General features: G+C 39.4%; 2 protein-coding genes across 6 annotated transcripts in view; one reads left to right on the top strand and one right to left on the bottom strand.

The window, feature by feature from the left end:
* Positions 1–172: 172 nt before the first annotated feature.
* vps4b (vacuolar protein sorting 4 homolog B) lies at positions 173–10,569 on the bottom strand. 2 transcript variants are annotated; one of them, XM_083927940.1, is made up of 13 exons: positions 10,435–10,569; positions 8,643–8,754; positions 8,328–8,428; positions 5,802–5,913; positions 5,361–5,511; positions 5,166–5,224; positions 4,925–5,044; positions 4,616–4,772; positions 4,361–4,509; positions 2,436–2,517; positions 2,139–2,358; positions 1,895–2,035; positions 173–1,810 (listed from the first exon to the last, which is right to left on the bottom strand). In XM_083927940.1, exons 1-13 carry the CDS (start codon positions 10,453–10,455, stop codon positions 1,709–1,711), a joined length of 1,527 nt encoding a protein of 508 aa, XP_083784066.1. In that variant the 5' UTR covers positions 10,456–10,569; the 3' UTR covers positions 173–1,708. The 2 variants fall into 2 exon arrangements, with proteins under 2 accessions (XP_083784066.1, XP_083784067.1); XM_083927941.1 differs by lacking the exons at positions 8,328–8,428; positions 8,643–8,754; positions 10,435–10,569 and adding an exon at positions 6,914–7,118.
* A 1,218-nt stretch (positions 10,570–11,787) lies between these two features.
* Positions 11,788–23,009, top strand: part of LOC310958008 (laminin subunit alpha-3-like) — a 54,384-nt gene continuing 43,162 nt past the window's right edge. For all 4 annotated transcript variants that reach the window (XM_083928788.1, XM_083928787.1, XM_083928789.1 and 1 more), the window contains exons 1-2: positions 11,788–12,226; positions 12,773–12,925. In XM_083928788.1, coding sequence (XP_083784914.1) covers positions 11,972–12,226; positions 12,773–12,925 — 408 coding nt within the window. In that variant the 5' untranslated portion in view covers positions 11,788–11,971. The remainder of the gene's footprint in view (positions 12,227–12,772; positions 12,926–23,009) is intronic.

The following is a 23,009-nucleotide window of genomic DNA, read 5'->3' as shown; positions in this document are numbered from 1 at the left end:
GTCCTCGGGCCGACAGGGTTGATGAATCCTAACGCTGTTTAAGCGTGAATTAACAACAACTCCCACAATGCAATTCCTCGCTTCCTCATTCGCCGTATCCGTTTGTTAGCTACACATGCTACCGTACCCAATCAGCCTATGTTGTCCGATAAGATACAGAAAAAAAAAACTAAATTTTAAATTGTGACACCTTTATTACTCTTTACCTATATTTCTATTGTAAATTCTGGTCAATTTGTGTGTTAGCTACAGAAAAAGTAAACAGCTCTTCGTGACGTAGCTATAACTTTTATTTACATTATGAAAACAAAAAACAAAATGTTATACATGGGCGACCTCTTCAGAAAGAAAAGGCTTGAGAGCTGGCTATATGTTCAGACATTTACAGTAAAATAAGAGATGTTCCCCATAAAAACTCAAGAAATAGTTTGCACACCGTAGGAGCAACAAAAGCACAGTTGAATACAATTTCTAACAGAACTTACATGAAATGTGCAAGTATACATTTCTTAGTTGAAGTGACAAAGCACTGGATATATAAGTAGTATGGCCAATTTAGAAATAAACAAATGAAAATGAATCTTGCAGCTTTTCTAGAAGGCACATGGTGCACAATGCCACTCATGGCTACATATAGTTCATGCTTGGAGATGCATTCCTATATAGTTAAGTGGACAAGAGGATGATCTCTCCACCTGAGCCATCAGTGTCCAACTTAGTCTTGTTTTATCAAAATTCATGTTACTTTATCTTAAAATAAGGCTTATTTTTCTGCAGTTTATATTATGGATAACCAGAAAAGCCTGTGTATAGCAATGAAACATATGTACAGTAGGTTGTGAAAAAATGAGCTGAGTGACAAAGCAATTCAGAGATACTGAGTCCTTGAAAAATTGTAAAATAATGCTGGTCTGGCACCATTGGTGATCAACCCTTGTAGCTGTGTTTTAATTCAAATGACAAATGAGTAAACAAACTATTGTCCTTTGTTAGGAAACTGGATACACAATCCAACATTTCCACGGGGTCTAATGCAGCTCTCATCCGGAGTATCTCTGTCTCAAAACTCTTAAACATCCACCATCTTGAGACGACGACACAGTTCAGTCCTATGAACTCATGTCCTGCTTCACTCCCCCAGCCCAAGATTTATGCATTCCACATGGTACTGTATACACTATAAAATGCTTGTTTTTTTCTTAATATAAAATAGAGAATACATCAGGTGTATTTGTTATGTTTGTATGTTTTATGTTTTTCTATTGAGATGTATTGTGACTAGGAATAGGAAATAAGAGCTTGTCCAAACTTAAAATAAATGACCTTGATTTCAATAGTCGCAATAATTGTTGTGTATGTCTGCTGTTAGTTTCCCTAAATTGCTTGGGATTTATACTCAACAGTACATTTAGTCTTCAGTGCAGAAGTCAATAATACTCTATGTCATATTGTTTCATTTATCAGGTCATCTGCAGATAGGAAGTCTTTAATCTTTGGACGATGGATAATATTGAATAAAACTAGGTCCTTCACCCTTTATGTAATTATCAAATTGTCAAAACAGCGCATAAATCCTGTCCACTCATGATCAACCGCGAAGCCTGGTGAATGGTTAAGATGAGACAGAGAGAAAAAAAGGGGACAAGGACAGTAAAGAGAGACAATCACAATTCCTTTGCTTTGGTTTGGCTTGGCTTAATCATCCCACCTAGCCTTCCTGTCCAAAGTCCTCTGTGAATTTTCTCAGTTTGTCCAGGTCTTGCTCATTGACTGTTGGCTTTGTGTTGGCCTGTGACCTCAGCATGTCAGACTGAAAAGAGGAAAATATATAAGACATTAAAAGAAGGGTTCTAATCTGCATTCATATTACCACCTAGTACCTTTATATGCTTACCATGGATACTATAGGTTCTAATAGCTTTTCCCCAGGGACGTCCATCCATGTCATTTCAATTGCACTGGGATCGCCAGGCGAGCAAGGAGTCAAGAGGTCATCTACAATCATGTTAGGGTCAGTTCTTGATGCACCTCGTACCTTTTTTAAAATAAAAATACAAGAAAGGAAACAAAAGTGACAATTGGTCAACTGCACAAATTACACTGAAGCCTAAAACTGAGATGGATATTTTAAGACGTACCTTTTTGAAGTGGGTTGCTGACTGAACCTTTCGAACAGGCTGCATTAGAGCGTCTCTGACAATGATACTGATATCAGCTCCAGAGTATCCGTCTGTTTTCTTGCCCAGCGTGACAAAGTCACTGTCTGTGAGGCTGTTTGGCGTTGAGCCCAGATGGAGCTTGAACATGAAGGAGCGTGCATGCTCTTCAGGCAGCGGGATGTAGATCCTCTTCTCAAATCTGATTATTGTTGTACAGTCAGTACAGGTGAATGACAACACAGTTACTAATGACTTTTACTAAATAATAACAATCACCTTCTTCTGATGGCTGAGTCAAGGGTCCATGGGATGTTTGTTGCCCCAAGTACCAGCACTCCCTCATTGTTACTTCCCACACCTGCAAAACATAAAAGTCAGAGTAAGTAGTACACACAGTACGTAGATGATGGTCCCTCCAGCTCTCAAAAGATCTGTGGTCACAGATTACATTGCAGAGCAGCTGCCACAAATTATAGAAATATGACAAGTTTTACAAGAAAGTGGAAAACTTTTGGTCACAAAAACAAAAAAGAAAGTAGGCATTTAGCTGCAAATTACAAAATAATGAATTAGTGGGGTTTCCCACTATCTTATTGTGGACAAGTGCCTCCATGCCTGAATCCCCTAGAACATGGGTGTCAAAGTCAAGGCCCGCCAATGAATCATCTTGGACCCCGGGATGATATTTGATTAGTATTAGAACCGGCCCGCACGCCACAGCCGCCTGCTGGTGTTTTTCACGCAAAAACTACATTACCCACAATGCAACTGTAGCCCGCGAACTCACTGTAGCGCCGCAAGTGGGCCCCGTCTTCAATATTCTTAAGCATTCAGGGCAGATGTCAACACCCCCCCCCCCCCCCCAATAATGGCTAAACGGAAGGTGGACGATGAGAACAGGGTGTTTGAAGCTAGGTGGGAGGCAGAGCACATGTTCACTAAGCTGTGTGTCTTTATCTTGATATTAAGGAACATGTTTTATTTTTGACGGACATTTTCTTTTTTGCTGTTTGCCTGTTGAAAATGTTTTCCTTGAAATAACTAAGGTCATAAGAAAATATTGCTTTATTCATTTAATGTACAGGACAAGTGTTTCTCTTTGAAGGAAGTTTGTTTTTGTCTGTGAGCCTGATGAAAAATGTTTTCGTCTGAAATTAATGCTGAGGCCATACAAAAATATTGGATTATTTATTTAATTATTATATATTATACGGTACACTGTGTAAGGTCTTGGTTCAATAGGTTATATGCAATCATTTTAATATGTTTTAATAAACATTGAACCAGTCCGGCCCTCGGCTTGTAGCAAATTTGTTTTTTTGGCCCTCTGATGTATTTGACTTTGACATCCCTGCCCTAGAAGTACCGCCTTGTGGTTGTATGCCTCTGCTAAACAGTCGAGTTGCAGTTTTACACCAATGTCTGTCCAGACTTACATAATATATGTAGTGAAGACCTTGACTGAATTTATTAAAAAGGAATTACGTGTATTTTTTGGCAAAACATGATTGATAATGAAATAATGAAATGATTTCTTTAAATATATCATAATTCAACTTAATCAAAAACAGAATGAACCTCTGTATTCCATGGAGAATTGTGTGATTTAAGCAAACAATCCCCCGGTCTAATCATTTAATTTTTGCCTTATTGGTCCAGGAATCCAACTCATATCACCCATAAGAAGTGTAACTCTACTGTACACATTTTTCACTTGAACAAGGATAAAGTTGAATCATTTATTTTAGCCAAAATATGAAGAAAGTGGCTATAATTTACTATTACTCTTAATGTGACTGTTCAGTGTTCAGTGTGGTTTCATCTAAAAACCATGTTGCACTTCAAGCCACACCCTTTCCGTGATGTCACAGCAGGTATGCCCACTTGTCACCTTGTACCTCTGTTCATCCAGTCACTTCATCTTTATTTCTCTCCTGTGCACAGCTCAATTTTCTGTTGATACATTTGTCTACTCCATGCTATGCAACTACAATAAGGATCTATCTATATAAGCTTCACTTATCTCGAAGATCCATTTTCTTCTTTTAGATCCCAAAGCATGTGAACATTCATTCTACAGAACACTACTGGGCGGAAAAAGCTTAACTTATATCTCAGATTTTGAAACACTTAAACACCAATATAGACTGCATCTCATTTATCAAAGCATTTAGTAATAACAAATAACTCATCAGACTTACCCTGCATCTGGACCAGAAACTCTGTCTTAATACGCCGAGCAGCCTCGCTCTCATTCTCACTTCTTGAGCCACACAGAGAGTCGATCTCATCAATGAAGATAATAGAAGGCTTGTGTTCCCTTGCAAGGCTAAAAAGATTCTTAACCAACCTTGGAAGCAAAAGGGAGGTTTAAAAAATTATAAGGCAACGCGCTGCTAGCTGCAGTATATTTCTATGCATAACTGACTTTGTGGCTTATTGTTAATATGACTTACTTTTCACTCTCTCCCAGCCATTTGGAGACAAGGTCAGATGAGGAGATGGAGAAGAAGGTTGAGTTGTTTGCCTCTGTGGCAACAGCTTTAGCCAGATAGGACTTTCCTGTACCTGGAGGTCCAAAGAGCAAGATCCCTCGCCATGGAATTCTTTTTCCTGTCAGACAAGCAAAAAGGCAATGTACAAAATTAGTGTAAAAAAAAAAAAAAAAACAGCACTCCCACTGTTCCAAGCAACATTTATGTTTGCTTTTGTCATTTTAAGAGCAAAGTAATGAGGTAGCCTTCCTCTTAAGTAAGATGTTATACCTGTGAAAAGGTGGGGGAATTTAATTGGGAGAATAACAGCTTCTTTCAGTGCCTCCTTGGCTCCCTCTAAACCAGCAACATCACTCCATTGGATGTTAGGTTTCTCCATAACAATTGCACCTGGAAAAAATGTCATAATACATTTGTGATTAATGACAGATGGCATGTAACAAACTCACAAGAAATTAACAAATATTATGTCAGCTGAGTTTAGATAATACATATACAGGATAATACAAACCTGAGAGTTGATTTTGGAACTTCTTTTTCTCTGGATCATCGCCTTCATCACTTTCATTCCTGGAAACAAACATAAATATTACAATAATTTATAATATTTAAAATAATGTATAATAATAATAAAATAAAATATAATAATCTATATCAATGTCTCTCGGTCTGAATGGCATCACATCTGCCCCTCCCATAAACACACCCTTTGTCATCAGACTGTGACTCTTTGACAGGCTTCGCAGGCGGAGCGTTTTCTTTCTTCTTCAAATATTCCTTCAACTTCTCTGCTCTGTCCAAGTATTCAGCACATTTTGCCCGGATGCTCTGTTTAGCTTTTTCACTTTGGGCTTCATCTGTCAGGAATAACAAAAAAAACACATCACAGAAATTATTTTCAGGTGATTTGTATTTGTGATCTGATTGCTATATAAAGCTACTGCTTATACTCTAAATATTCTAAAAGACATATCATTATTTGGCAGTGTAGAGAACAGAATAGCATTTATGTCATTTTAAGAAATACAAAGCTACTCTTAAGCCTGGTCAAGAAGCTTTATTATCTGATTGCGATATGGTAAACACCTGCGTCAATCAGACTGTAGGCACTGTACACTTAATGTCAATGTAATGTTTAATGCCTCACATTTCACCACATGGAGAAAGTACTGAACAGCAGCCTGGTAAAGACGCAGAGCCTCCTCATATTTTTGCGCTTTATCCTCCTGAGCCGCCTTGCTGGCAAGATCAATGGCTTTCTAAAGTAAAAAAAAAACCAAACAGAACAGTGTTAGTTATCCTCACATATATGGGTTAAGTTCTTCCATTGATGAAGTAAACAGACAGGTTAATATAATCAAGGGCCTAATATTATTGTCCACATTTTGAAGTGAAGACTAGACACTAAACCCTAAATGCTCCCCAGGCGCCTTTCAGCTGCCCACTCCAGCGCAGCTCCCATCTTAGGCTGGGTTAAAAGCAGAAGTCAAATTTCACTACATAGTACTCACAATTGTATGTGACCAATGTTAAATAAAGTTAAAGTCAGCAATGTATTTTAACTATTAATGCCTCACGACACCATCAAACATCAACACTGTGACATTAAGAGGGTCAAATACAATCGCAGGCAAACTTTATATGTGCTGATGATATGTAATGCTAACGTTACACCTGTCCTGTGTGTGGTAACACTACGCACTCCAAGGTAGAAGTGTCTTCATTTAAATGTATTGGACGTCATTTTAGCTACCTCATAGCTATACCACAATGTGTACTTGTAAAACAACATGTATATGACATACCGTTAACAGTTTTGCTTTCCATTTGGCGTCTTTTTTTAGAAGGCCAAATGAAACCAGTTAGCTCGCTAGCAACGCTAATCCCATTAGCTGGGTGTCCTGTTCCTCACGCTAATATTTTACGAGATTTGCCACAACTGCATAATGTTGTACTATAACAAAAGACCACCCTTTATAAACACACATGGGCCACAATGTCACATTTCGATGGTCTTCTTGGGCTTGTATTAGTGTTAGCTAACAAATGCTAACTAGCAGCTAATGTTACAAACGTTACGCTATTTTAAGACAGTTGGACGCATTTATACCGAACATCACCCGATGAAACAAAGTCGTACATTTCGTTTGTCAACAATTACAATACTTTCTCAGTCTAGTCCCATATTTGAACAACTTTGTTAGCTCATTTGTTTACGTTACGCGTGTTAGCCAGCTCTGGGTTTGGTCCTCAACTTACCTGTAAATTATTGTTGGTAGCCATAATGGCTGATCACTTTGTGCAGTAATCGACACGAATGTAACTCCGCCGTGAGGAAACTACTTTTTGACACTTTGTTGTAGAATTGAACCATACAAGTAGAATGTTAACTCGACAATCGAGGTTTTTATGAAGCTTGTTTTCGTTTACTAAGATCGCTCCCGAGTCCAGATCGAGGAGGAAACTTCCGCATTGAAAAGTCGATACTGACGTGCACGGAATGTGATGACGTCAAGACGTAGCCTCGTTACAGCACAGAGGCTAAAGCCCTCAAGCAGCGGACCGGGTTCGGTCCCCACCTGTGGCCCTTTGCTGCCTGCTGCATGTCACCCCCCTCTCTCTATCCTGTTTCCTGTCACTCTTCAAAGCTGTCACTATCAGATAAAGGCATGCAAAGGCAAAAATGTTCAGAAAGAAAATCAATAAAGACTTGTTAAAAAAATAATGTTCAGAATACTTAGGGCGAGCGCTTTTAATCCACTCACACTCCTAATTACATTTTAGATATCCCAAATACCATTCATCCTAGTCAAAATTGAACTCTTACTTGTCAGAATGATAACTTAATACATCTACAATGACATTCTTACTATTTTCAATTATCATTTCAGATATCCACAACATTATTGACACTGAAAAATGACATCACTTTTGCTATTCATGTGTATTGGGCGGTAAATTCTAGATATCCATGACTACATTTTAGATGAATGAACATTCTAGATATCTAAAATGTAATTCTTACTCGTAAAATTGCAGCTGTACATATTCCTAATGAAGTATTGTATTTTTGGATAGTCAAAATGACATAATGGATATCTGGAATGCTTTTTCATTTAGTAACAATTGTATTGTAGATATCTGAAATGGGAGATTTTCCTAGAAAAAATTACATTTACATATATACAGAATGTTCATTCTAGATATCTAAAATGTAATTGTGGATGTCTAGAATTTAAAGCCCAATACACATATGGCAAAAGTGACGTCAATTGTACATGGAAGAATGTCATTGTGGATATCTGAAATTATTATTCTGACAATTAAGAATTACATTTTAAAGAGGAGAATTGTATTATGGATATCTAGAATGTAATTACAGATAGGAGTGTGATCCGATTAAATGTTAAAACCGCTTGTCACAGACTATGTGTTTGCCATCAGACTTAGACAAACTATCTACCCTGCTGTCATGCAAACATTAATTCTATCATCATCTTTCATCTATCAGGCACTTATTTGAACTACGTCTTCAATAACATTATTAATAAGTCCACTCATGCTGCAGTACATCCACACTGCTGGGAACTTGAGACATTGCGTTGATTTTATCATCATGAAAAATAATCCATAATTGTAAAACCAATAGTATGTATTTAATTTCTGTTATAACCTCTTTATACGCTAAGTACTCCTGTAGTTCTTCCACTCTGTCCAGGTACAGTTTACATTTATCTCTTATCTTCTGGTTGCCATCTTTACCCTGAGGTTCACCTGAGGGGAAAGAGGACATTCATTAAATAGCATTATTTAATGATATTGAATGTATTTATGTATTCATTAATTGTTGAGTCATTTCACTTGTAGATGCCAATTGGTCCATTAGGCAATGGCAGCACTGCACACTCTTGTACAGACTGTTAAAATGACATGACATGTCTCATTATGTGACATTAAAAGCATTTAGTTTCCAGTCGTATTGACACACGTTTTACGATGTGCAGAAAGTACTTGACAGCATGTTTGTAGGAGCTGATGGCCTCCTCATAGTTCCCAGCCTGGTCTTCCTCGGAGGCCTTCTGTGCTATGGCTATAGCTTTCTGAAAGAGCAGAAAATTAATTAATTTCAGGTACTATCATATCTTATGTTTCCACTGGGTTGGTATATGAACCTTAAACTCAGTCAGTTCATGTCAACTTAGTGTCCCATAAACTGCACGAATGTACTTCAGCCAAAACAAAAGTCATATAGTTCAGTGTTGTCATTATACCAATGGCAGCTAGGCCTACCATATTAAAAACACATCAAAATCATTTCTAAAAAAATTCTCTGGATCTAGTCCTGAAATGGCCGACTGATTGAGTAGTTGACCAGCAGAAAATTGCTAAACTCCACGATACAGTAATTTATTGTGTAATAATAGACCTAGGCCACAACAGGTGTTTTGACTTGTCAGTGTAGGAAGGGCACACTTGTAATTAATAACATTAATCATGACAGTGTACCAGTAAGTCATGCCATAATACCTGGGCCCTGGAACTGGTTTACCAAAATTAATAAAGTTGTTTTTAGTGTTATTGGTTTGACCTGAGCTTTTTGTTCTACAAAATGTGAAGAAGGTCTGTTCCAAAACGCTTTGCTCATGGACATTATCAGTGTTGGCGTTTTTATAGCGGTGACATAAGGTATCATTGGGAGTATATATATTTTGCCAACGATATGTTGGGTTTTACAGCTGTCGCTCGGCTTGCAGATGTGCTTGTCAGTTTTAACAGATTTTGTGTGAAAACTAGCCAACATACAGTATATCATCTTGTCTCATCATATGATCAAATAGAGACTCGACATTGGACATCAATATAACATACCTAGCAATCATCATTGCATATCTGTATGCATACCATGATGGTTTCTGATGGCCTTTCCAGAGGCATATACAACAACATTTTTAAGTTAACATGTGCTCTTCATTAACAGAGGTGTATTTCCAAGGTGGCAATCTGAAACACTGACACAACTCAAGGGCCCCAGTGTAACCGAACTGCCTGCAGTGTCTACGTTTACACCCCTGTTTTAAAGTGAACGATCAATCAGTTAAGTAATATGCAATTAATTGTATAGTCAGTTTAAATCTGCCAGTTCAAATCTTTGATTTAACCAAATGATTTTAGTGTATTTTTGCTGCTGAAACGTTTTCTGTGTCAAATAATCTTATCATCAGTTGTATGGACATTTTTTGTATTAAAACAAAGTAGAAGTGCCTGGCATCTGCCTTAAAAGATTGAACCTTGCAACTGTGGAAACTGAGATATGAATATTAGAAGAGGATGTGAATCCCCCCAACCTAGGGTACCTGATATTTGACCAGTAAAAGAGAGCTACACTGACTGCACATCAGATCCAAACTAATCCGACCACAGATACATTCCCTGCTTAAAACATTAAATAAACTGCAGATGAATCATTTCACAGACTGCCATAGAATCTGTGGACTTGATGTGAATCACTATTTTTGGTTCGGTCCTCTCTAGCAGAAACAGAAATAAGGACATAAGCTCCTGCCTTCAGATTAAGAACTGTTTATTCTGTTAGAGTTTAATGCAAAATATATATTTTAATTGAGCACACAATACGTTTGACTCAATCCAAGTCAAGCTAGTCAAAATGAAACCCATAAGACTGCATACAGGGATTCGCTGTTTGTTCATATTACTAACTTGTTCCACTGCATTAAAAAAACGGGGAGTTTCAGTTTCTTAAATAAAGTTGTTCTTCATACCTGTAGATTTGTTGGATCCATGTGGAGTCCTGGGAGATCAAAAACACAAACAGATTCAACCCTTGATCTCCTCCAGTCTTGTTTCGTTTACCTAGCCGTATGTATGTCACCGCACAATAAGTTCCTTGTTTGCTTGTCACTCCCTCCGCACTGACACAGGCCACCAAGCAGCCCGCCCCGTCAACGGAATGGCAACGATGCTGCGACACGGGAACCCTCCTGTCACTGAGTCACGGTGCTTAATCGTTGACGTGCAAGTTACAAAAGACAATAGAAGTTGCTGAGCCATTGTGTTAATGACCAAAATAGAAACAGCTGTTTCAGAAGTGTGTTGTTATTATTAGTTTTCATCGAGAATCCCTTTGGGACAGTGAGCAAAAATAAAGTACATAGAGTAAGACAGAAACGAGTTGTTTTAGTTGTAACACAATATAGTAGCTCTTGTTTCAAAAGGCGAAGTGACACTATGGTAAAACCGGAGACCTCAGTAGGCTACTTTGTGTAACGGTGTGCGCATGTGCGTCTGCGCAAAAATCCACCCCACTAGTGGTTATCGTGTGATGACTGTTTTCTCCACTAGAGCTCGCCCCAAGATCATAATAGAAGGATGCTAAGACCAGTAACTACACCACTACTAACTACTACCACTACTAACACCACTGGTGGGGAACTTCACAGGTTTGGAGCTCCTGTGATCATGCTATAAGAAAGAATGCTATACTTTCATATCAAATTATATTTTTTATTTAGGCTACATTTTTCATTTTAATTATATATATATATATATATATATATATATATATATATATATATATATATATATATATATATATATATATATATTTAAAATTACACAGAATGTGGGCTATATAGAAGTTTGTTTAACAATTTCCCATATCATATGGCTAGACCATTTCATTTCAATCATCAAACTCTTTATATTTGCACAAGTTCAAATTACCTTTGAAGTGGCAGAATATTCTTTTCACCGTGACTGTAATAAAGTGTCTATTTTTTTAAGATGACACTCGACAACATCATCAAGGCTATTCCATGAAGGAGGCTTGCAAAATTATAGGATACAAAAGTGGCTTCTATAAATAATGTACGCACATAACATACACTTTGTATGTAGCCTACTTGTAGGTAAGTGAGATTGTTCGTGTTAAAATAAAAGGGACAGAAGAGGTGCGACTGGGAAACGCAGTGTAAACTGTGATATGAGACCTTTGACCCCTCTGTGGGTTAGCGTCGAGCTCAGACCAGCGACAGCCTGACACCTGATCGCTCCGGTGTTGCGCACAGTTTGGTTAGGAACACTGTTAGTTTGGAAACATGCGGCGGATCGAGAGCACACCTTCAGCAGTAGCAGACAACTTCAAGCTTTGTCAACATTAGCGGACGTGTGGTCCTACCGAAGGAGCCTCGCGCGTAACTCGCGCAGCCCCCTTGAGCGCATTTCATGGAGATCTATAGATGACAAGACCTGTACGCTGCGGATTGCTCTCGGCATCTACAGGGACCTCTAACGTGGAAAATGGCGAGAGGGATGAGAGGAACTCATCTCCTCGCTGTATTTTTTACCTTTTCGGTAACACTTTTCAGTGACGCACATGGACAAGGAACTTTTAATGATTTAACAGGTTTTAGTTTGAGTCCTCCGTATTTCAACCTCGCTGAGGGGGCGAGTATCTCTGCCACAGCTACCTGCGGCCAGGATGCAGCTGGGACACCGAGTTATGAATTATACTGTAAGCTTGTCGGCACCGGACATCCTACTCAAAATTTACAGGTAAGAAAAGCTGGATGCGATCTCACGACAACTTTCGGTCCGTGAAAGTGAACAACAATATGCAGACAATGTAATAGGATATTACATGGTGGCTGGAGACATATGGCCTATAGTGAACAGTTGAATATATTTCAAGCCTATTAACAGAAACATATTTAAATATATTAGGCTGTTTTTATGAATATAATGGGAACTTACAAATGTTGTGTGTCTATAAAAGCTCTGCCAATGCTGCTGCTGCATTCGATTGCCAAGTTGTACAACTGCCAGAAATACACCATTTACACCATTGTTGTTGAGTTTTCTAAAGGAAATTCTCTTTCAGAAGTGATCTTGTACCCTCAGGAAAAACTCCTGAGGGCCCTACATTAAGCAGTTTGACTTGGACATGCAAAAACAAGATCTGCTTGTGGTTGTAATATATCTAATATATGCATTGGGTTAATTATTTGCGAGTGCCTAACTACATTATAAATCCTGCATGTTGTTTTCTGTAATTATTTGGGTGTGTATGTCACTGAATACCAACAATGTGACACCATTTAGGGTCAGTTCTGTGACTACTGCAATTCCAATGACCCAAACAAAGCCCACCCGGTGACCAACGCCATCGATGGGACAGAGCGCTGGTGGCAGAGCCCTCCTCTCTCCAGGGGCCTGGGCTACAACGAGGTGAATGTTACCCTGGACCTTGGGCAGGTGAGATTATCATACCGTACTTTGCTATGAACAGCTGTTTACCTGCTGCTACCTGCAGTGTGAAGGATGATTGCTCTGTGGTGACAGTAAATTATAGCACCTGGATGTTACAGAGGAAAAAGAAGGAAAGTTTTCTGGCTTGGTCATTGCTCTGCTGCTGTGCGATGAGAGAGACCATTTGTGGGAGGTGGCAGAGCGCCTTCACTGGGGTTTCAACTGCAATATGTTTGCACCATATTATTCTACACTGCTGTGTTTTGCAGCTGATTATTTGTTTTGGATAGGCTAGGAGGAAAGTTGTGATTATGTTTTCAGTTTGAGCTTCATCACCTCAGCCTGCAGTGATCATGTGAATAATGTCCTGTAGTTGGATGCTTGCCAGAGATCAGTTTCACGCTGCTTTGGCCAGCGAATAGGCTTCCATCATGACCTGTGTCTCTCGCAGGAGTTTGGCTCACAGCCCATAAAATTGCACCTCACGCACAATTATCCACTGTGAGGAAAGAGAGGAATTCTTTGTCTGGATTAGGAATCAGAAGGATGTAAAATCAAATTTGTGTGCAGGTGGAGGCTTGGACGTCTTGTCTAAGGAGGGTTTTGGATCAGTTCTGGAGTGGAGAGAGCAACAAAGGGGCTCCTCTCCACACGTGTTGCATCTCTGGCTTCCAGTGGGCACTGTGTCAGACAATGGGTGTCGGCTTTTCTATCTCTATTTTTAGGCTGATTGAGCTGAGCAAAGATCCTACACGGCTAAATATAGTCCACACTTACAAGAGGATGGACACATGCATAGCCTGCGGGGATGTCTGACTCTAATACGTGGTAATGCTCAGTTTATTTGGGACCCGGGAAAGTGGCATTATTGTATTATGGTGTGCTAAAAAGAGCGTGGCTAGATCTCTGATGGGGACTACCAATCGCACAACACCTCTCTCACACACACACACACACACACACACACACACACACACACACACACACACACACACACACACACACACACACACACACACACACACACACACCTGTCACACACATTTTTTTCTTCATGGCATTTGATGAAACCACCAAGACTGTAAACAAGGCTCACCTGCCACCATTTCATGCCATATGGTTGTTTTAGCACAGAAGAGTCTGGCATGCAGGGTGCAGATTTGTGATTTACTAATGAGAGCTTAATCAGTTGACATCTTTGCAACATCTGGTGTATCAAATCAACAAACTAAGCATTCAAGCACTCATTCATTAATGGAAGAAATAAGGCTAAATCAAGAGAAAAGAATATTACTTAATGATGATAATCAGGGTGCTTATATCTGATCTAGATTATGATATGTTTCTTCAGACATCTTTCTGAGTTTAAAGTGTTTTATTCCAACCTACAAATCCATCCATTATTGTCAAGTTGTTTGACTGTTCCATGTGAAGCTTTGTAGATTTTTTCTTCTTCTTTCAAACAGGATAAACGATGTGTTCAATGCACTATGTTGGCTGAAAGGGTTCTATGGTTTCTTTCATGACAAGCACAGGTGGCTGTTCTGCTATTGTCTATATAGCTCTCGGTAGATATATTAGATAACGGCGCAGTCGATGTTTATGTTAAAATGGTAGGTTCAAAGAGAGAGGCCTTTTTTACAGAGATGTTTCCGGTTATAGAGGATTGTTTGAAGCAGGTCTGCCAAAAGACTTATTTGACTCAAAGGGAACTCAATAGTTTGTCAGAGAACTCACACCAAAACTGCGCATAATATACAAATTAGAGCATTATTATACAGAAAACCTTTTCAATTGTTTAGTCATGCTAGTGGTATGTCTCTCTAGGGATGGCAATGTCGGTAGGTCTACAAAATCTAAAAAACTGTCAGATGATGGCATTCTTGTAATTTTGTACAGACATCCATAGTCCCCAGAGGTTGAATCCTACTGAGACTGGTGATCCCCGACTTTACTTCTAGTGCCACCATACGGTTGGTATTTTTGAGTTTTAGACAAATGTCTTGACAATTATTGGATGGATTGCCATGCATGTTTGGCCCAGGCATTCATATATTTTATTGACTCTGGTAATCCCCTGACTTTTCATTTCACGCCGTCATCAAGTCAAAAGAAAAATGTGTCCAAAAACTAATAAACATTCTCATCAGCACTCCCACTTTTTTTTTTATTGCCAAATTGCTATTTTGGGTCTCGAGATAAAAAAGATTTGGAATATCCTTGCTGTAGACTCTTAGTCTTGTTTTAGGCCAAAGACTTATGGTTTCTATTGTCATGATCAATTGTCAATGGCCCCCAGGTCAGAAATATCCTCAGGGTAAGTCCTGGGTCACAGACAGGCCAATGAAAGCTGGTAAACTGCCTCCTTTTTTGTGACTTCTCTTAGACTTCTTGACCCATGACAAATCCTACCTTGAGTCAAAAGTTGGCTTCTGTAAAGATGAAATTGGTAATCTGCATAAATGGCTTGTTTAGAATAATTGGCCCAAAATGAGTGAATTTGATGTTGGTAGATATTTGTGGGAGCACAGATCGTATAAATTAGTCTGGCATTGTCTTACTTTTCTCCACAGCACTGTGTCAGCGCTGGAGTATGGTTTGACTGCATCAGTTGACATTATGGTATAGGGGGAAAATGCTCTGGCTTGTTTGAATTTCTTTAAACCAATCACAATCATCTTGGGTGGCGCTAAGCCCAATAGCGGAGATAGCAGAATTGGAGGAGAATTCTCCCTTCTGCTATCTCACGTGAGCCATGCAGCAGAAGTCAAGCTTTAGATTGTACATCTGGTAAGCCAGACTTTATCTTAATCAATTTTCACTTAAACAGTTTCTATGGTGTATGTGTTCATCCCTTCGCCATTTTGTTTAGCCATATGTCTAGAACCAGTAAAACATTTCTTGTCCATCCCGTTATAGTGTAATTCCACATCTGTGCCTTCCAAAAATACTGGCTACTTTTCCAGGAACTTTAACCCTTGTTAAACTATTTACAGAACACAGTAGGCAAGCCATTGTTCTGGTAAACATTTACACCACATATCGGACGACCACTCACTCCTTTTTTCTGGGGAATGTATTTTAGGAGCCCTGACCACATGTGCTTATCTGCCTGAGTGAACTCAGAGTAGACCATGTGAGGCAAACATACCAGGGCTTACTGCTGGCTGTCTCTCATCTGTTGAGACTGAGCTACTTTTGATTGGTTGACGTCAGTCACAGAATGAACATCGGACAATATTGGTTTAAATGAAGGTCTGATTAGTTCCTGGATTGATGTTCAAGGGGTTTAATGAAGGGAAAAGCAGTGGATTTATATTATTTTTCTGTGGGTGTAAGTTGTTTGTTGTGTTGATGATGTGGTGGTGTGCGTGGTGGTTTTGTGGCTTAAATGTACTGAATGCAGAAAAGGTTGTCATTTATCTTTTATTTATAGGTTTATTGGTGGCATTGACACAATCTACTTCAGTTTAGTGTAATGGCTTTGGAACTGCTCATAGTTCTGCAATTGTCAAGAGACAAAACTTTCGATAACTCACTTCTAGAGACATTCCCCTGGAACCTAATCCCCTCTCTCAGGGGTCCACCTCCCACTGAAGTTGGTTTGAATGTTTTATTTGCAGCCGTCGCCCCCTTTTGTGTTAGAACCCTTCTAGACGGTATTGTGTGACATCCTTTCTGTGCTTTCAGACTCACAAAGGTTTGGTTCCAATGTAAGCCTTTCTGAAAGTGACCTGGCCCTCTCTTTTCTCCCAATAAATGGACAGAAATGGAGAGGTGATGTAATTTGGTTGTGAGAAAGTACTTAAACAGAAAACACGCACACAAACACACAAGTCTCAGGCTGAAAACATTCCACTTTCCCATATCTTCTGCACTTTTACTGAGTAGACATTCAGATACAACCTTGCACAAGGCTTGTGTGCACTTTTGTGTTGCTGCATCCCTCCAAATCATGCAACAGGTGGTTAGCAAATATGTAGAGGCTATAATCCAAATTGATGTGTCATGTGTTTTGAATATGTTATCTGAGACAAAGAATAGATCAAGTATCGTTTCTTATTCAGCTGTATATGCAGCTTTGTAATAAATATGTGTTCAAACAGTGTAGCCGTCTCTGTCCGACCCTAGAGACAAGACTGGCTGTTAGACATGTCCCTATTGCTGTGGTGACGATGGAGGTGATGTAAGTGCCTGTCTTTAGCTGGGCTGCCTGAGGTGCCAGGCCAACCCAGCAGCTATTTAATACTCCGGACCACCTCATCATGCTAGTTAGCAGCATAGCAGTCGAGAATCACAGGTGACTGTTGGACTGCAATTCCTCCTAAATCTGGAGCGCCAGTGTGGAACAGCTTGTTGGGGTTAACGCAAGATCTGTTCACCTTTTCAAGACTTTTTCCATTGATTCATACGTGGAAATGCTTATCGGTGGTCACAGGCTTACTACACAGGCTTTGATGCAAAAGGATATGTTAGAGAGCAGGAGTTTTCCCATTTGATAAGGCTGTTTCATGAACAGTCCCATATGCAAGAGGTGTAAGCATAAGTAATAATACATTCCCACATCGCCCTGAAACATTTCAATGTTTAATCCTTATATTTTGTGTGTGAATGTCAAGTGAAAAAACAAAATGCTTTTTTAGTCTAACAAAGATTCTTGAACTTGAATACCATTATCAATTGCAAAGATATCCCAATATTGCTGTGACATAACCCTAGACTGCACCAAATGCATAAAAAGGTCTGTCCTAAACAATAACTAGTTTCTGAATCAGCGAAATTGGGAAAAACAGTAAAATTCCCCCAAACTACTGTTACAGCCTATTTTGAACTCTGCATGATTTCTTAAGGTCGTAATGACATTTCATAAATAGGCAAACGTACTGTTCAATGCAGAAAATCAAACAGACAATTCTTGAGCAGCTGCACCTCAGGCTTTTACAACGTGAAAATTGCTAACAAGTAGAAACTTGCATATACTGTACTGTACGTATTCTGTTATGCCTACAGTTGTCTTTCGGACAAACATTTCTTTGTCACCATATAACTAATTCTGTCATGGAGACAGAGGAAAATACACCAGACTACCCTTCTCCCCCTCTACCGCCCACCTGTTGCACACAGACAAATAGTTGAACATTTCATTGTTACTAACTGCAGACCAGCTGCTCCACCCCACTGGGCTGCAGTATGCTCTGTCTGACAGGGCTGATCCACTCCAACAGAAGGTGATGTCTCCTATCCTTTTGAATTGCATTCCTCTGATCTCACATCAGACTGACTCTCAGGAGCTCACTCAGATGGCTTCTATCAGTCAGGATTCTAAACTCACTGTAGATTTATTCCTCTTGGCCCTGCGGTGGCCTTTGGTTGGAATTTCGGGATAAGGATATTCAATATCTGCTTCTTGACTGCACTTGCTGAAAATGTACTTATTGATGTTGGTTTGCCAGCTCATACAGTATCTCCTGCCTGTCTAACATCAGATACGATTAGATATAAAGTTTAGTGTCTACACATGTCATCTTCACACAGTAGCACCATAGACTGTACAAATAATGAACATAGTCTTCGTGACGTCACCCATAGGTTTTCAAAGAGTTAAAATGAAGCTCAAAGTGTGCAGCTCCTGGTAGTTCCAGCTGTTGCCATCTTGGTAGTATCGTGACTCTGCCTGCTCCCAGCTAATCCAAAAATGGGCTAAACAAAGTTGTCTTGAAGCTTCCAAGCTAGTGATGGTAGTGAAGGCTAACAAGCTAGGCTAACATGCGAGTGAGACTATTTTGCGGGGGAGGAAGTCACAGGGCCTGGAGATCAAGTTATTTGTTGGCTATAACAACTTAAATACAGTCTACACAAATTGCAGCACCGGGGGTCACAGCAGGCTGGAGGTCTAACCTGAGCTGGGGGGTCTGACACTAGTGCTGTGGTTTTGCGCTGTCTGAACTTGAGCTGCTACTGTGGCTAACTGTCTCCCCCAGTCAGTTACCACCACAACTAGAATCTAATTGCACTTAAAACATGTCTAATGAATAATTTGAACAAATTACACAGATGTATCTGCAATGCTATAATGAATCAAGATAATAACAATCTTTATATTATAATTCCCCACATCGCTGTTGCAAGCATTGCACATATTTATGGTTTTGACACTGATGTCCGAGATTATTATCTTTACTGTTGAGAAATAACAGTGCTAATATGAATAAAATATAAATATAATGATAGAATGTCACTTCTTGAAAAAGCACATACTTCTTGAACAGTGCTTTTATTTTACAGGACAGGTTCTCAGAGAGCAACGCTTTCTTTTTCAGGAACATGACATGTGTAACTGTAACACTTTCACACCTGAAAGCTTTTACTTTCCTCACCCAGATTTATGCTCAGGTTTGAACCAACCTGGTCACCATTTCACTTCACTAACCTTTAGGCCAACAGTGCCCCAACAGTAGATTATGATTGAGAAGTCTGTGACAAATTCCTAACCAGTGCATTGTACATTACACTTCATTTTATTAACACAAAGAGATTACAATAGAAGAAATCCACGTGGCAGGAAAAATTGGCAGAGTCACGCAAGCAGGCCTTTTTTTTTTTTTATCTTTCTTTGAGTATGAAACACTGCTCCAGTGCTCCAGAGCATCTATTACCTGAAGTGCAGGCATGTGTGAAGTGAAGCAGGGCTGCTGCAGTTAAGGGTGCACATTTACGATTTCATGGCTTTTGTGTATTCAAATAGTTTGTTTCTTTTCATTATTAACTTGTTTTTATTACTTGCATTATCATATTTGATCTTTTTGTAACCTTTTATGACTTTGTATCGTTTGTCACTCTGTGCTTTTTGTTTTAATACCTGTGTTGTTGATTTGATTTTGTAAGCCACTTTGAGCTACATTTTATGTTAGGTAAGATGTTATATGAATATAGTTGATTGTTAATATTACTATAAGGGGTACATATTTGTCACTTTTGAGCTGTCACACACAAATTATGCATTAACAGTCAGAGGTCAATAATCCAGAAATTATAGCACACACACAAACACCCACTGGATCAGGAATAAACATGTTTAGGAATGTGATTGTGTGTTTTGTCAAAATGCATTTACACACTGCAACAAGTGTACTGAGAAAGGGAAAATGTTAATATGCTATTGTTAAAATGGTGTTTGGTCATGAGGGACTTGGTTGGCTGTGTTGACCTGTTGTGTTAATTAGAAGGTTAGAGGAGGTCTTGATACTTTATGGCTTGTATATGTGACACTATTACAGGGGGTCAAGGTCAGGAATTTGAGATGGGGTGAGAGGAGGCAGAAAGGGTAGGTGTCAAACAGTCAATACCTGTCATAGCTCAACCCCTGACCTTTTTGACACCCGCCCACAGCCTCCTACACTAAACCTCCTGGCATGACACTCTTGTCTAAATCCTGAGGCTGCAGATACAGGGAGGGGCAGAGGATGGCTCTGCTCAAGTGTTATTCCAAGTGTATTTGCCACAAGCTTGTCAATCTGTTTCATGTCTTTGTACGCAACTGGATTCCTGCGTTGGTGCGCTTAGCATGCCAACACAATATTTCATGCTTCCTGCAAACAATACGTAGTTGCTGGACATATTTCAAGAGTGGCTGTTTAGACTGGCAGCACACAGTTGGAAAGACAGGCCTGAAATGAAGCAAAGCCGTGCCAGGACAGGCCCTGTTTTCCAAGATCATGCTGTCTGTTTCTCACTAGGTTCGTTTCCGGAAGATTCTTCTCACCATTACTCAGTTACTGGCATCAAGTCAGTGTTAGATACCATTTTGAATGGCAACGCCGCAGTCAGGCTAGATGAGAATTAAGTAAGGTTGGCTGCATTAGGTTTATGTTACTCTCTAGATCACATTTAAGAAAAGTGGCTAGATTGTCTTTTCTGATGAAATTAAGTTTAAATACAAAACAATGAAACAATACAATAAATAAATAATTTTTTTTCGAAGTATGCACAGTGGACAAAACACTCAACAATATCAGCATTGGTTCCTCACCTGTGGGCTAAGGTACCAAACATCAGTATGTTTTAGAACTAAGTATAATGTCCATTAAGTACCGAAGGTTGGCATGAAATGCGTTTGTCTGATTTGTAGTAATCATATCGGAACCAGTTTTACAAATGATATCCAGCTCTATTTACCAGCACTGAAACTATGCTCATCAAAAGAATCGATACTTCAATACTTTCAGTACTTTTCAATACCACATATTTAAAAACAATAGGATATCATTCACATATTCACATACACATCCAATAGTATCTAAAACAAAAAAGCAGATCTACAATCAGATTTTTAACCCGTGGCTGGACAGATAAAACAACAGGGGAAGAAAACATATATACAGAGGCTGAAAGTCCATGCTGACTTCAACCTGCAGGCCTTTGCTGCATGTCGCTCCCTCTCTCTCTCACCCATTTCCTATTAATCTCCAGCTGCACTATTATTATTATTATTATTATTATTATTATTATTATTATTATTATATAAAAGAGCCATAAAAATGAAAAATGTGTGTTGGTATATATTTAGTGTCATTTATTTTATACCAAAACTAAACCCTCTGCAGGATGTTATTACAAAATATACTAGTATTGTATGGAAGTTTTAAATTCTGGTATTATGACAACTTTATCTGAGACATGTTGGTTGAATGACATGCAGACTAATGCAAATGTGCCACTAGCCAACCCCACAAATCCCCAGCAAACACTGGAGAGAACTGCAACACAATTGTTTTGTGGATGATTAAGGACATTGTTATTCTTCTTGGGAAACAGGAGAATCTCTTGTATTAGTTACCATCTTTATGTACCCATAACAAGTGGGAGAAGATTTGCACTGCTTTGCATTGCTGTCTGTGACAGGTTCCTGAAAGCAGTGGCGTGCTCTGCTTTGGGGGCATTAGGAGGGAAGGGGAATGTGGCGCTATGTTTGGAATCTGAGATGGGTCCGCATGCCAGCCAGCACGTCTCTTGCCACCCCTACCCTTTTTACCCTCCCCCCAAACTGGCTCTCCTGCCTCCCTTGTCCCCGACCCTCCCTTGACGTCATCACAGCCTGTGTGAACTAAACTTCCTCCTGTTCCTCAGCAGAACTGGCATATTGCTTCTGTTTTTAGCTGGATGACAGCCCACGTTTTGTTTTTGTGCGCCCTAACCCTTTTTTTTAAACATCCTGTAACATGTGGGTGGAAGTGTTTTCTGATTAATTTCAAGATACACCCCATTCATAGTTGAGGTCAGAAAGAGATGTTCTAAGCTATTATATTTACTCACTTATTTACTTACAGATGGGCTGTTTTGCTCATTGACAACAGTGATTAACAACAGCCATTAAAGGACAGTCAAAGAGGCTTTTTGCAACCCAATACTTTTTTTTTTATCATTAGAGATTGTTGACAGTATTCAGAGAAAAAGGCCAGGACTGTTCCCCAGCTGACCTCTTAGCTCTCCCACAATCCATCAACCCAAGAGCTACTTGCACTTTAGGCCATTATATTTTTAGGGTTGGGGGGAGAAACCCATTATGATAATTGTGGATCTTTTTTGACACAGTCCATGACTCTTTACTTTGCTTTGATATGAGTTTTAGCATAGCTCCTTGCCTCAAGCAATGAGAGAAAGCCTGAATGTTTCAAATGCCCGCTGGGGTTTTCATCAAGGCTCTGACGGATGCTTGACGAGTGTGGGCCTGCCTTCATCCTTCTCAAAGAGAAGACAGTCTGCAGATATGTCTTTTAATTCAATAGCACACAATATTCTAGGCACAGTTTTCATTCATCACTTCAATCCCGAGGGCAGGTACCATAGGTTAAGCAAATACGTATGTCTACAGGGTTCTGATTTTAAACATGTTAAATATTGCTTCAGGATTCAAGCCAGCATTGAAATTGCATGGAGATGCACTGTGTTTTAGCCTCACAGAAACAAGAAAGGGGTGTGGTGTTCAGGTGTAGGTGAGGAATTTTGTTCACGCTGAAGGTGTCACGTGCAGGTTGGTGTCACAGGGTTTACATTCCAAGCCATGCCAAGTCCATGCCATACTATGACAAAA

This window comes from Echiichthys vipera, assembly GCF_963691815.1.
Source record: "Echiichthys vipera genome assembly, chromosome: 15".
NCBI lineage: Eukaryota > Metazoa > Chordata > Actinopteri > Perciformes > Trachinidae > Echiichthys > Echiichthys vipera.
The sequence above is the reverse complement of the archived record's forward strand: the minus strand, read 5'-3'. Positions and strand labels throughout refer to the sequence as shown.